The following is a 15,348-nucleotide window of genomic DNA, read 5'->3' on the forward strand; positions in this document are numbered from 1 at the left end:
GGTTTCATTGCTTGATGCCACCCTGGACTCCCATAACTGTGGACAATCTATTTTGGCTACCTTTAAAATGGACATCTATGGGACATTGTAGAAAATGAATGAAACTCTTTATGATAATAAACCTTCCTAGGACTAATGTCAGCAGTGCCGAGATGTGAGCTGGGTCAGTTACGGATTCTGTCATTCAGTGTTTAAAGGTTATGATGGCCTCCGGGGAAGACTGTGCACAAGAAAACAGTGCTGTCTTTATCCTGGAACTACCTTTCTCCCTTTTTATGCCCAGAGCATTAAAAAAGAAGCTCTTTGTTAACATGCATCATCTCTCCAAGTAGGTCTCCATGGGAACTGATGAAAGGTGTGTGGGCCAGGGCAGTGAGCCCGTAAGATGCTCCCAGAGGACATCCTGAGGGTGTCTCATCTAATGACAGCTGTAGAAAGACGCCATGGACACGGATCCACTCCTCATGTGCTTCCTATGAAATAGGAAGTCTGAAAGAAAGCTGTTTAAAATAGGAATTTTGTTCTAGAAGTTTTCTTTAAATCACTGGCCTGAAATAATTCATGCAAAGTACTTAGAACAGTGTTTGGCACAGAACAAACACTCAAAACATGGCTGTTATCACTCTTAAAAATAAACAGTCGGGAAGATAATTTCTTCCAGGAGAGAGATTTGATTATGTGAATTATAATATCGTTCCCAACAATAGAGTCCTACAGTTCACTTATTTGATATGAAGGTGGAAACGGACTGGTCTCTCCCATCTGTTCACCCATCCAGTATTTATTGAGCATTTGTCAACCGCAGTGATACCAAAAATCCAATTTTCTTCTCTTAGTTCAAATGGATTAAATAGAAGACTCTGTAAACAAAAAGGAAGGGGAAATTCCACAGCCCTGAGGAAAATCACTATGTTATTCAGTAGGTAGCTTTTAGATGACTTTCTATTGGAAACTGAGCTTCTAAGCAGATGGTAAGACTCATAATATTGTGACACCTTGACTCGGAGTTCTGTGCAGACTTAAAAACAATACCAGTGCTAGAATTTTTTTCTTTTAAGGCAAAATTAACCCAAATGCACAGTGATTCTTTAAAACAGTGAATGGTTCTATGGTCAACAACCGGTTGCCTAGTAGAAAGTGCCTGGAGCCTTCCACAGGGCGCCTGCTATGTAAGCATCGGCTAAACTGTGTTTGGCACAGAGGAAATGGTGCAAACTGGCTGTCTCTATTCTCTCACAAAATGTACTGGCCAATTCGTGGAGGCTAACAACATACTGACAGACATCCTTGCCAACCAACTTCAGAAATAGAACACAGATTATGGACAAGACTGACCCACTGTCCTGGCTAGTTTTATGTCAACTTGACACAAGTTATAGTTATCTGAAAGGAGGGAACCTGAACTGAGGAAGTGCCCCCATACGATCTGGCTGTAAAAATCACCAGCCAAAGAGTACACATGGAAGGAGAGGCCCTTGGTCCTGTGGAGGTTTGACGCCCCAACGTAGGCGGATGCTAGAGCAGTGAGTCAGGAGTGGGAGAGTGGGTGGAGGAGCATACCTATAGAGGCAAAGGGAGGGAAGAGAGGGAGGATGGGGGTTGTAGAGGTGTAACCAGGAAGGGAGGATATCATTTGAAATGTAAACGAATAAAATGATCTTTTTTAAAAAAACCTGGCTGTAAGCCATTTTCTTAATTAGTGATTAATGGGGGAGGACCCAGGCCATTGTGGGTGGTACCCTCCCTAGGCTGGTGTCCCTGGATTCTTTAAGATAGCAGGCTGAACAAGCCAGTAAGCAGCATCCCTCCGTGATATGCGTTAGCTCCTGCATCCAGGTTCCTAACCTGAAGGAATTTCTACCCTCACTGTTCCCGATGTGGAACTATTATCTGGGACTGTGAGTGAAATAAACCCCCGCCTCCCGAAGTTGGTCACGGTTGTTTCATCACAGCAGTACTAACCCTAAACTAAGACAGCCACAAAAAACATTACTACTGGCTTATAGATCGTTCTAGTGTCACAGACTCAAAATCTAAAAGTCACCATTGGAATCTGAACTTTTGGGATTTCAAAAAACGAGTTTGTGGACTTGTCAAACAAGGTGTGTGGAGTTATGTTCAAAGCAGTCTCAGAGTTCTGGGATGGTCTCTGAAAGGCTCTACCCCTCTGAGCGATACATTTTCATTCACCTTCCCTCTGTAACAAAACCGGGAAAGTCTCGAAGAAGAAAAAAATCTTAGAGCAGGTGATGGGAAGCTAGAAAGCCATCTAGGAAAACTTCAGTTATCTGAAGGGGAGCGTCCTGTTGGATAGAAACCACTGCAAGCACATCAAACATGCCAAGACCTCCCCTCCCCAGGGAGCTGTGTTTGGAGATGGGAACTCTGAGGAAGTGATTAACATTCAATGAGGTTGTGAGGCTGGGGCCTGGTCTGAAAAGATTACTTACTTATAAAAAGGCTTCCTAGAGTGCGTGTTTCTTGGCTTGTCTCCTGCTCCTAGGCTTCTCTCTCCCTCTTTTCTGTGTTTCCCCTGTGTCCCCCCCGCGCCCTCCCCCCCCCAAGCAACGAGGAATGACCTCGTGATGAGGGAAGCCCATGTGAGGAGGGAAGACCTAGTGACGAGGGAAGACCACGTGAGCGCTCCGTAGGACGCCAGAAAGAGCCTTGACTAGAGGTTCTAGAACCTTTGACCCTCAGATCTGTGAGAAAATGAGTTTGTGTTGTGTAAGTCACTCCATCCATGACATTTCTAAGGTTTGTTTGAGTGAACTGGTAAGATGACTGTACGGATATTAATCCTTTTCCGGCAGCTCACCGCTCAGTAGAAAGTGCATGTACTTAATTTAATCTGCTTCACACCTGTCCTTTAAAAACTCATTTTTGAGTCTCAGAATTACCTACCTTTGTGTTTCTGAGAGGCTTACCGATCTCTCGTATTTTCTACCAACGCCCATTATTCTCTGTAGTATGTCCTTAGTCTTTAGCTCCCTGCATATTGTTGTATTGTCTCTTATACACAAAGTTGAGATGATCCCTAGTCAAAAGCCATCCTTTTGAGAAGGGATGCACCATCTAAGACATTTGCCTTGCCTTCTGTGTGGACATACTGAACTTACAGAAGTAATCTTTCATTAGAAAATAGATTTCCTTCAAACAATGAACACATTTGCGGCAGGTGGTAGGACGGAAGGGATTCACTCCCCCTATAGTGACATCATTAACCTGTTTTATGTGCAGAAAAAAATTCTGGCATCAAACACTTAGCACATGAAACACATAATAAGATTCCACTGAGCAGTGCCAAGCCCAAAATTTCATCTTGTACTAGACGCTGAACAAAAACCAAGTTTTTTTTTTTTTTTTTTTTTTAAACATGTATGGCTGTGAGTGGTGGAGCGGTCTGAACCTCAGCTTTCCAGGAAGGCAAGAAGCCATTTCTAATCATGTAGAACAGCATGTAAGTGTCTATTGAAATGCAGCACCTTCCCTTCACTGTGTGTTTTGTCCAAGTGATTCTGAGGCACAAGCTACGGACAAGATGGATTTTTTTCTGCATTGCTGTACCCTGGTTTGGCTGTGTTTTCAGGCACTTGTAAATATTGCTGACACATTCATAAAAGATTTGTCCGCACAGAAGCTAAGTGGAGAATTAGAAAAGCAACCATAAACACCTTTTTAGCCCCTTATTATCAACTGGGTTAGAATTAGTCATTGGAAACAGTTTATTGATACTAGTATTTTTTCCAGGGTGGTAATGAAGGTTTACCTCCTCTTAATAATAGTCAGTTACTGATATATCATGTAAAAGATGAACAAATATTCTCAAAACTCCTCAGGAAGTGCAAATATTAACAACAAGTTTCCCAGTGAATAAGGTATAATTCTTTGTCAATATTCAAATTAAGAAGACTTTAAAGAGTCTTAAATTTGCATCTATTTCAGTCTTAAAATATGTTAAAAGGACTCAGTTATCTTCAAGGGGCTGGCCACTGTAAGTTTGATCATGCTCAAATGAATATGTAGGCAATATAAATTGCACTTGTATTTTTTTCTTAATTTGTTTTTTGAGGGTGAGAGCACAAGGCTGGGAGGGTAGATCTGGCAGAGGTGGGGTGGGAAGCATTGAGTGATCAGGATGCATTGTGTGAAATTTCCAAACAATTAATAAAAATATTGTGTTGGACAAATATATTAAAAGGCCGCTGAATGAATCCAGCACTTGGAAAATATTATCCAGGTTAGTGGATATAGGAAACAGATCTTCAACTTTTCATTAAAAATATAATGAAAAATTCTTTCTGCCCTAGAAATGGCCTGGTGAGCAATAGTCTTTAAGCTTTGCCTATTTTATGGCTACTGTTGGGGTCTCTCTGACACAGATGGTTTCTTTTCTAAGGAAGTCATCCAGCCAGATGGACTGGGCAATCTTTTGACATCCCCATTGCCTGCACAGTGAAGTGCGGCCCCTTCTCCCACTACTGCCCTCTGGCCTGGCTGGGTCACTTCCCACCACTTCATGGTTGTAAAATCCTCTCACTGTGCTCTACGGCTGTTCCAAGAGGCAGACAACTTCACCAATCAAGGAAAATAAAGGTGTTTCTAAACTCCCATAGCACTTTATCTGTTCCTATCCACACACATCCCTGCTAACAGGAGGGTGTGGGGTCCCTGTGCTAAACCCCAACACTGGATAGAGATGTTTGCTGTTATGTTAAGGGTAATGATTTGCAGAAGAAACAGAAAATATGTATTCCAGGCACCACCTGCATGGGTAATTTTGGAAATTCCCATGACACCTGGCAGTCTGATTCACTTGCGTTATCAATTCTTTCCAGGGAGCCCTCAGATCACAACAGCACCAATCTGCAGTAAATGATAAACTTTGAAAATGGCATTTGTTTTTCTAAAGCACCCTTGGAAACCTAGATTTAAGAGGCAGGAGATATTTTTAAGCATTTAATTCCTTTTTAAAGAAGAGATTTAAACACACAGTCACTTGTGTCACATTTCCTCTATTCATCCTTTACTTAGTCTCTGAATGGAGACTGCAGAAATCAGGTCCTGAAAACCTTATTGGGTTTAGGGAAGGAAGAGATACACCTAGGGAGAGATACATCAGAGCTGAGTTCTAAAATGCAAAAAGAGGGCTTTAACACAGAGTGGTGATATGCAATTTATAAGCTGAGGACATAAGAACAGAGCCTGCATTTTACAGATCCTATGCCTGTTTTTCATTCTCCACATCATCTGTCTGTCTATCTATACATCTGTCCATCCATTCATCCATCCTTCCATCTATCTATCCATCCGTCCATCCATCCATCCATCCATCCATCCATCAATCCATCCATCCATCCATCCATCTGTCTCTCCATCCATTCACCCATCCTTCTATCCAGGGATGCAATTTTCCCACATGAATTTTCTTACCCATGGATATATCTGGGCCTCAACCAAAACAAGGACAATTAAGACTTCCCTCTCTAAGGACAGAGCAGTCTCAGGTGGAATGAGATCAGAATTGAGCAAAGAAACATAGTCCCTTTATGGTGCATTGCTAGGCATGGCACTCACACTTTAATCCTAGGACTCAGGAGGCAGAGGCAGGTAGAGCTCTGAGTTAGAGGCTAGCTTGGTTTATGTAGTGAGTGCCAGCACTTCCAGGCCTATATAGTGGTCTCAACGTAAAATAAAAAGCAGGCACAATTTAAACCAATGAGCTCTTTAGCTAGACCCTGATCTTTGCTTTGTGTATCTTCAGAGTTCAGATGCCTTACAGAGGCACATTCCAGAGCATGCAGTGTATTGACTAGATTGCAAAATTAAAATGCAGCGAGGCTGTCCCCCCATCTCCTCAGTTCTGGGGATCCTATTCAGGTTCTCCCCTCTTACTTGCTAGGCAAGCTGTCCCAGACTGGCAGAATTAAAATGTAGGAAAGCATTAGGGTCTATGTCTAGGGAAATGATCCACATTTTAAATTTGGGTGGGCAGACGAACTTGTGGCAGTTCCAGTTCCCTTTTCTACAGCACTGGCTCTTCAGGTGAGAAGAGACTCAATACTGAAGTGTAGAGAAGGTTGGGTCCTCTTGGTTGCATGGACTAGCACACAGCAAGATTAGTGCACAGGGCTTGTGGTCTACATGAGAGAACTTTTTCATATGTTCTTCTCAGCCATGGGTCACAAAACCCCTGCCTAAGGTGTCAAGGTGAAACTCACTTTCAAATCTGGATTTTTTTAAAAAAAAATATAGCAGGTTAACTAAGGAGATGGGCTAAACCCCCAGGAGAATAGCAGCAATGAGTATGTAACATGGGCTCAGAATTTTCACGAATAAAGTTGGGATGAGCACCTCACTTGTCATGGAACTTGATAAAGATACAATATAGAAAGACAGAGAACTAACAAAACCGAGCCACTAAGTCATTTTTGCAAGTCTGTGCCAAGAGGCCAGAGTTTCCTGACTGCAGATCTTGTTTTACTCTTACCCTGGAGTTGTTACTCTAATCCAAACCTCTACCCAGTCCTCCCAGTCAGGCACCCCAGCCTTCCCTATAGCTCCCCTTTTCCTGTTTTTCTTTTTATTTGATTATTAAAATGAACCACTTTATTAATTGATCCACGTGTAATGAATATTTAAACTGAATTTTCTGTTTTTCTATGGCCAGTTTTTATCATAGCTTCTCAACTTTTGCTCAGAAATAACTCTGAAATCCAGCCATGCTTTACCTCATAACCAATACCTGATTGAAAGCCTTGTCATCTCTGCTACTTAATAGCCAACCAAAAAGGATTTTTCTAAGCATTACCAATGTTAATACACCCTGGTGAGGTGCTCACTGTATTCAAGAACTGTTTAAAGAACAGCTGAGCCTCACAGTAACAAGATAAGCAATTTTTTTAAAAAAATTACTGTTTCACCGAGAAGAAATGTGGAGAACAGAGAGGTTTAGTATCTTGCTGTATACACAGTTGGGGAGGAAAAAGGCTGAGATTTGGACTCCAGTGGTTTGCCACTGTAACCTGTTTGAATGACTAATGAACAGTGTGTTAATTTTACCCATCATCACCATGTATTGGAGGATGAGTTTGAACTTCTAATCCTTTTGTCTCTACTTCCCAAATACCCCCTTTTTGTAGTATTGGGGGTTGAAGTCAGGGCTTTGTATGTGCTAGGCAAATTGCTATTTTTATTGTGGTTACTCTTTTTTTTTTTTTGACTAGGCAACACAATTACCTGGTACAATGTACAAACCCCACATACAGAGAAGTCTCTGGCAGGGTAACTGGCACTGCTAAGTTCTCCAGCAGTGTCCCAAACCAAGGCTTACATGCTCGTTCCCTCTTTTTCCTTTAGCGTATCAGACAGCGTTCTGTCGAATCTCACAATCTAGGATACACTTTGGCACAGTGCCTTTCCCCTTAACAAGGCTTCCAAATCCGTATAGGAGAGCTTTCTCTTTAGAGACTACAGATGGTCTATATTGGGCACGAGCAGTCCCCCTCCCCCGCGCTCCACAAAGGGCTAGACAGTAAATATTTCAGGCTTTGGGGTCCATATGGTCCCTGTTCCATATGTTCCTGCTTCTCTTTTACACAAAAACATTTTGAAAATGTATAAACCATCCTAGCCCCTTGGGTCATACAGACACTGGTTTATGGACCCACAAGCTTCTGGGTTCTCAACTCACTTTTCTGTGCCTGCTTTTCTTCTATTCTGCTCTCCCCTCATTTTTGTAGTTCATGACCTGGAACTCAGCCCTGTGCATGCTAGGCAAGTGCCCTACTACCAACCCACACCTCTAGCCCCCTGCTCCCTTCTTGAACAAAATGAGCCATCTTACTGCAAGACACCCAGAAGTTGCCATTACTCTCCAAATCCTTTAAGGCTCCTCACCCTCAAGAGCTGGCCATCAAGCACAGCATGCCTCATGATGCACCGATGTCCTCCTCTGGGTCTACTGCACTGCCCAGACTCCATCAATCCCACATGGACCTCTCTCTGCCTCATTATTGCTTTAAATACAGACTAGATGCAGCCTCGGGGTGTTCTGCTAGTGCAAATCACATCTGGGATGCCCAGCGACTTGTTGCTGCCCAGGAAGAATGAACATGCCATCATCTAAAAGTCTTCCTGCTCTTGTCTCCTCTTGTCTCCCTCTGTTTGCAAACACACCAAGCTCATTTTTGCCCCCTATTGCTGTGCCTTTGGCAGGATACCTCCTCAGCAAGGCTTTCCAGAGGGCTCTGCACTTCCCAGTGCTCTCATCCTCCTTTGCTCTCTCTGTCCCTGTGGCCATCAGTCTTATGTGGGCTGCTCGAAGCCCAGTCCATTGTTGACCCAGACGAACACTGAGAGCCTTCTGATCTGATGGGTGGGTGAAGAACCTCAAGCCAGTTTGCACTCACTGTTGAAATTTTGGAGTTTTGGTTTCTTAAAAAAAATAAATCACAGAAATATTATGGGAATATATTTTTGTTTTAATCCTAGGTGTGAGAGATGGGGCTGCTTCATACTGCCCTCAGCAGGTGACTATGATTTGCCTTGCACTCTAGCAGGGGTGTGATTTTGCCCGCAGTAGGCAGTTTCTGTGACTGTGACATCTGGGGACTTTTCAGAGGGTATATAAGTGGGAGGCCCCAAGAGGGTGGGGTGAGTTGCTGTTAGTCAGGGTTTGTTAAGTAGTTGTGTTAGAGAGTTAGAGAGTAGTGTTAGAGAGTTGAAAGAGTGGAAGAAAAGGAGTGGAGAAGGGTGGAAGAAAGAAGAATTCATAAAGTAGCTAAAAGCTTGGTTTTTGGTCTACCATCTTGCTCAGCAATCACTAAATATGTTTTTGGACACCTGCATAGGTTGTTATTTCATTTTTCTTCTCTGAGTGACAAAATTCCTTCCACCCATCAATACCAAGCTCAAATGTAACATGTTCTACGGAGCTTTCATATATTCCCCAGTTAGGATTTTGTTTTTGTTTTTGTTTTGGTGGGGCAGGCTCCCAGAGCACTGTGTTCAGAGTCCTCCATGATTAATCTGGGCCATTATTAGCTACCAAATGTTTGTTAGCTGACTTATTTAAATCACCAATACCCACTAAAACTGTATACTTATACAACCTCCTTCACTTACCTACAAGGAACTCTTTAAGGAAGAATGCTGTTCAAGCATCGAGTTTGGGCATATGATGTAAGCAACTAGCATGTGGCTCTATGCCAAAGCCACATTTAGCTCTTACAATAGCACCAATTAGGCAGTATTTTCAGGATTTGTGCTTTAAGGAGGAAGAGGAAGAGAAGGAGAAGAAAGAGGAGGAGGAGGAAGAAGAAGAAGAGGAAGAGGAGGAAGGGGAGGAGGAAGAGGAGGAGGAGGGGGAGGAGGAGGAGGAGGAGGAGGAAGTGAAGTTAGGTTGGCATCTTGCCTTGTGGCTTTGGAACAAACCAGCATGTCACCCTGTAGTCAGCTATCGTGATGACTTTGACAGCTTGACTGCTCTTCAGTCCAGCCAGCACAGCACACAAATCTGCCCATCTCCATGTACTGAGACCTGGGGCAGCTCAAGGGACCGGGGTCAGTGAGACTTTCGCTCCCCTGTAGCAAGGTCCTCCCTTGAAGGGACACAGATGTCCCTTGGCCAGCCAGATGGGGTATCATGGTGATGAGGTGTCCCTCTGCACACCTGTGACTGTGCCAGCCCTGAGGGCAGCCAGATGTCCTTGGGGCCTGCCTCCTGCCACCACATGCTGCTTATCCATGCGGACATAAGCCGCTCTGCCCTGCCAGATGATGAGTGCTGACTGACACGGCGGGTGGCAGCCCAGGGCTCTGGGCAGGAGGGTGAGAAGCTGGAAGGCAGAGGACACAGGGGCAGAGAGCGTTGTGCTCTCTGCGGATAAATGCTGAGACTATCCTTCTACATTACTCTTAGAGATGGGCAGCAGGCAAGCAGTTACACACTTTTTCTAGAGGTCAGATGGCCCCCATTTCTTGACATAAAAGAAGGAGGTGCCAGAACACACTGGCCATAGACTCGGTTCTCTTTGTGAGCACCGTATAACAGCTCATTGGGAAAACTTCCAGGACAAGACTGCTTGCAAACTTTAGGATGGTGCTATGTTAGGTAGCACCATCATCACTGGGAAGCCAATTCCATTCCATGCCTTGGGCCTTACTATAGCACTCCAAAGTCAGAATCACCGTCCTTCCCACCCACCTGAGAATTTTTAAGTGCCTTTCTGTCTGTGAAAGCTTTGATGGAGGATACTTGATGAGATGCAAAACTGAGGCCCCATGCTTTAGAAATTCTGGTTGATTTGTTCAGCACAAGACCCAAACATCCAGCCAGCACCACTTGGTTCTGCCCACCGTTTGAGCAACTGTGGTCTAAAGGCAGTACTCGTGGTGGAAACAGCTTGGGGACTTCACTTAGACATACCTGAGATGGCATCTCAGCTCACTACTTGCAACTAGTTAACCTGTTAACTACTTCATCTCAGTGGACTTGGGTTCCTCAGCTGTACAGTGGAGGTGCCAATGCCAGTACTCTCAGCTGTGAGGTACAAAGATGGCCAATCCTAAAGCATCTAGTACCACATATGGGCTCATAGTAGGTGTTTGATAGATGCTAGGTATTATTACTTCTAGGAAGAACAGTTCATTGGTTGTGGTTGAACTTTGGGTGGGGCCAAAGATTATTAACATCAAGCACATACATAAACGATCTCATGAAGGTGTGATGACTGTGAGTGCATTGATATTTAGCACCAAATTTAAAATCATAGCCACCAAGCTTTACCATACATTAGTGTATGCCTTTCTGAGACATCTGATCCTCCCTTCACCCTGAGAAGATGATAGATAGCTTAGAGAGTTTGGGTACTCATTCAGTGTACACAGAGGTTGCCCCATGTGAGGCCCTGGGGAAGACACATATATGAACCAGCTGGGAGCTGGGCCACCAAGGAAGCTGTACTGTCATGCTCAGACATCATACCGGGGCATCTGCAGCTTCAATGTTGTGGGAGAGGTTTCCATTCTGGACGGGTTCCGAAGCTTCGCTCGATGGCGTCATTTCCACCTCTGTGCTCGTGCTGTTGGGGAGTTCAATTTTTTCTGCGGCATAATTTAAACACAGAAAATGATCAAAATCAGTGGGAATAAAGGTCCGTGTTGGAATGAATGCTCTAAAATGGGGATCGGAAGGTGAGGAGAGGGCAACAGAGACCTGAAGCTGGTGTTGGGTATTGGCAAAAGGTTTTTACCTTTTAGTCTGTGCTGCCTAGTGTGCTGTCCCTTACCTCTCCATAGCTCTAACTCACACATGACACCATTGGCCCTATCATCATGTGCTGGGACATGCAAGGACACAGATACATACTTTTAGACATTTAGATACAGACTGAGAGATAGCTGGATCACCCTTACATTTGTACCTCCCTGCAAAGGACACTGTCCGTGGTACCACGTCCTAGGCTATACTCAGTCACCATCAGCCTGCCATCTTGGTCAGGCCCCCCTTTCCACTGGGCTGGAACACCCCCTGTATGGTGAATGGTTTACTGTGGCTGACGGCCAGTCAGGGTCCTCTGTTTTCTGCTCTAATACTCTATCTTCGAAACTGCTTGTGCTGGGAGAGGATTTGGCCACCTGCCTTTTCTTACAATCCTGAGAACGCTCACAGCACATTCTGCACTGGGTGTCCTGTTCCAAGAAAAGCAAGGGGGTGGGGGTGCTGAGACAAGGAACATGACTGAGTGAGAGAGCAAGCCAGAGAGATGCTATGGGTTAACAACTGCAGTCATGTTTTCCTGGGACAGGAGAAGAGGCCCAAAGGCCCCAGGACTCTGTCACATTAGGAACCAGATGGGCCTGTGTTTTTACTCTCACTCTACAGTTTGTGCTGTATGACCCTCAGCAACTGTCTCAACCTCTGTGGCATCCAGTTTTCTTACCTGCAGAAAGTCGGTGCTGCTAACAGTGCCACTACTACCATGACTGCTATTGCTGCTACCACTGCCTCACTGACAGAGAGGTAGGAAAGTGTGTGAAAATCACTCAGAAGAGGGCCTGGCCAAGCCAGAAATGAATAATCTGAATCTCTGTCACTGCAGTTGCTTTTTGCAAGATATCTTCTGTCCAGGGCTAAGAGAAGCCACTCCAGGTGACCAGTGCTCAGGCCCCATTAGGTTCAACGGGGACTTAAGCAGGAGTGAAACAGAAAGTCTCTCATTGAGGATGCGGAGATTACTCAGCAGTTAAGAGCATTTGCTGCTTTCAAAGAACTGGGTTCAGTTCCCAGTTCCCCATATCACGTGGATCACAACTGCCTTCAACTATAGTTCTAGGTGTCCCAAAGCTCTCTTCTGGGGTCCATGTTCACCTGTGAGCACGTGGGTCACATATAGACACATAAAAAGAAATAGAGATCTTTGAAGTAAATAAAGAAAAAAAAGAAAGGCTCCTACTGGCACCAATTCTGTTCAGGGCGAGGAGAGAGTGAGCCAGGAGTAAGGGTGGCTGGACACCAGTCTGCTAAGCTGTGCCAGATGTGAGCAGCCACAGGATGCTCCTGGGAGAACAGGATTTTTTTCTTAGCAACTTCAGAAGGACCAAATATTTCTATCATTGGTACATAAGAAAAATCTTAGCACTTGGTAGGTAGATGTAGGAGGACTGTCACAGGTTCAAGGCCAGCCTGGGTTATACAGTGAGACCCTATTATACAAAAAGGACTTCATAAAGATGTTTGGTTTGAAACAATCAAATACTGAAAGTCCTAGTAAAATGCTCACGAATCCAATCATGGTGTCCTGAGGTACGAATGAAGGTCTGGAAGGTACAGGAATCTGGGCTTTCATGATCCAGCTATGATTACTAACATAAGGGCTGTAGGATACTCTGCTGCCTGTAGCCATGCCAGATAGCTCATTCAATTATCTAAACTAAAACATACTAAGTACCTCAGGGATATGAAAGCCCTCATACAGCCTCAGGAACAGATTGCTGAGGCCAAGCTGGATCCCAAAATCCCAGGGCAGAGGGATCCAAAGGGGTTTTAGTTCCTCTAGGATAGACATAGACAAGTAAGAATTCACTTCCCCGAAGCTGGGCGTGGTGGTGCATGCCTTTAATCCCAGCATTTGGGAGGCAGAGGCAGGTGGATTTCTGAGTTCAAGGCCAGCCTGGTCTACAAAGTGAGTTCCAGGACAGCCAGGGCTACACAGAAACCCTGTCTCAAAAAACCAAACCAAACCAAACCAAACCAAACCAAAACAAAAACAAAAAACAAAAAGAGAACCCACTTCCCATGCACAGTCTCAAAAATGAGTGTGCTTTTACACCACAGTTTTTATTGTAACAAAAATATGAAAATAAATCCTGAGGTTTTAAAAAAGCATAGATTTTTGATACACATTCCCCCTGTTACCAAGTCCTTCACTGGTCCCATCAGCAGGACGTTCCTTGGGGTTATTTGTCGTGGATGATCAAATCTAAGGCTACATTCACTAATGTGCAAGAGAAGGTCTGGGAATGAACCCAGACACCCAAACCATTCTGTTCCAAGCTACTTCATCCCACAAAAGAAAAACTAACAGAGTTAAAAAAGTAGCCCTTGTAATTGAACCAAAAAAAAAAAAAATCACACACAGAGCTTAGCCGGGCAGTAATGTTCCCTGTTGACTTTACAATACAAGGCCAAATTCTGCTCATTCTGCAAAACGTGTCCAGATTCACGAAAGCAGAGAGGATCAGACAAAAACCTGCATCTCATAACCCAATCCTAGTTAACACTTGAACTGATTCCTGTCCACTTTCTCCACAAATACTCAATTGACTCCTAACTGCTCCTTGGTTGAAATTGTGCCTGGGTTAGAATCCAGGATGGTAGGAGAGGCAGGAAGTCTTCTATGGAGTATTTTGAGGGCAAAACTGTTGAGATTTGTCGGCAGATAATTTTAGTCACTTGGGCAATAGCTTCGTTTACAGCATGGATCCAGATTAGGTTAAATTTAGTCTGAATTTAGAATTGAGAGCTATATTATAGTTACAGACAGGAGAGAAGGAACATGATGTCCCAAGTTAAAATAAGATGCCTGAATGTCACAATCTGGTCACACAGAAGTTCTACAAGAGTCAGCCAAGACAGACCTAGGTTGCTTTTGCCTAGCTTTATTTTTTTGGCCTGTGTATATGTAGTGCGGCCTCATGTGTATGTGTGTGTGTGTGTGTGTGTGTGTGTGTTGGTGTACATGTGTGCACATGTGTCTGGAGGCCAAAGGTTGATATCCATTTCCTTTACTAAGGGTCTCTTGCAGAACCCAGAATTTGTTCATTTGGCCAGTCTAGCTAGCTATCTTGCCCTGGGGAATCTTCTGTCCCTGGCTCCTAAGTGCTGAGAGTACAGATGGGCCCACCCAGCATTTGTGTGGGTGCTAGGATCTAGACTTAGGTTCTCACACATAGTAGGCACTTTATCTGCTGACACATCTCCCCAGCACTGATGGTGCTGAGTTCTTAAGAAAGAGGAAATGGCATGATTTGAAAGGACCCTGTTGGGTGAGTGGGTGGTGAGTTGGGGGTGGGGATGCTGTGAGCAGTGTCACAGATATACAGTCCGATCACCAGTCAAACAGAAGCAGGACTCACACCTTTGGCTAAATGCTAATGACATAGATGACTAGAGTGTGTCTCCTGTCAAATCTGGTGATTTTGGTTACAATTGCTCTTCCCTGTGGATTCCCTGAGTGTTACTGGAGACATACATGTCCAATCCTGTCCTGTCCCAGGGGGAGAAGAAGAACTCATTTCATTGTTTAGGAAGGGCCTGAACTAGGACAGGGGCAGGGGCTCCCACACTGATTCTGTCTCTCTGCCTCTCCCCCATATCCCCACCAGGGAAGGACAAGGGATGGATCTCTCACTCACCCACATGATTGGCAGCCCCATTCTGCCTCTCATTCTCATCCACTTGGCATTTCTTCTTGGCGATCTTGTGGAGAATTGAAGCTTTTTCTCTGAACCTCCCTGAAGCAAGAGAAAGTGGCAGGAGAGAGACAGTGAGGAAGAAGGATTGCCAAAGCAGGCGGGTGGTCTCTCTACGCGTCCTGACAGCGGTGACCACACATTCTGTGCAGTGCAGCCCAAATGCCTTTCAACCTATATGGGGGCGGGGCACTCTCTTACCTTGGTGGATTCTTCAGCCCAGTTCCGTTCTCTATCTGAGAATCTATCTGCAAGCTGCCGGACCATAGAGGGGAGGTGTGACTTGAACCTCTTCCTCCCCTCCAGCTGCTCACAAAGTGTGAAAACACCCATCATCTCCCAAACCACCTCTACCGCTGGAACCCCAAACAA

At 44.6% G+C, this 15,348-nt stretch overlaps 1 protein-coding gene across 8 annotated transcripts in view; it reads right to left on the minus strand.

Moving 5' to 3' along the window:
• Window positions 1–15,348, minus strand: part of Slc24a2 (solute carrier family 24 member 2) — a 237,444-nt gene that overhangs the window by 34,383 nt on the left and 187,713 nt on the right. For all 8 annotated transcript variants that reach the window (XM_029476317.1, XM_029476321.1, XM_021160559.2 and 5 more), the window contains 2 exons: window positions 14,920–15,018; window positions 10,988–11,106 (listed from right to left, as the gene is read on the minus strand). In XM_029476317.1, the coding sequence (XP_029332177.1) occupies window positions 10,988–11,106; window positions 14,920–15,018 (218 nt within the window). The remainder of the gene's footprint in view (window positions 1–10,987; window positions 11,107–14,919; window positions 15,019–15,348) is intronic.

Source organism: Mus caroli, chromosome 4 (assembly GCF_900094665.2).
Source record: "Mus caroli chromosome 4, CAROLI_EIJ_v1.1, whole genome shotgun sequence".
NCBI classification, from domain to species: Eukaryota; Metazoa; Chordata; class Mammalia; order Rodentia; family Muridae; genus Mus; species Mus caroli.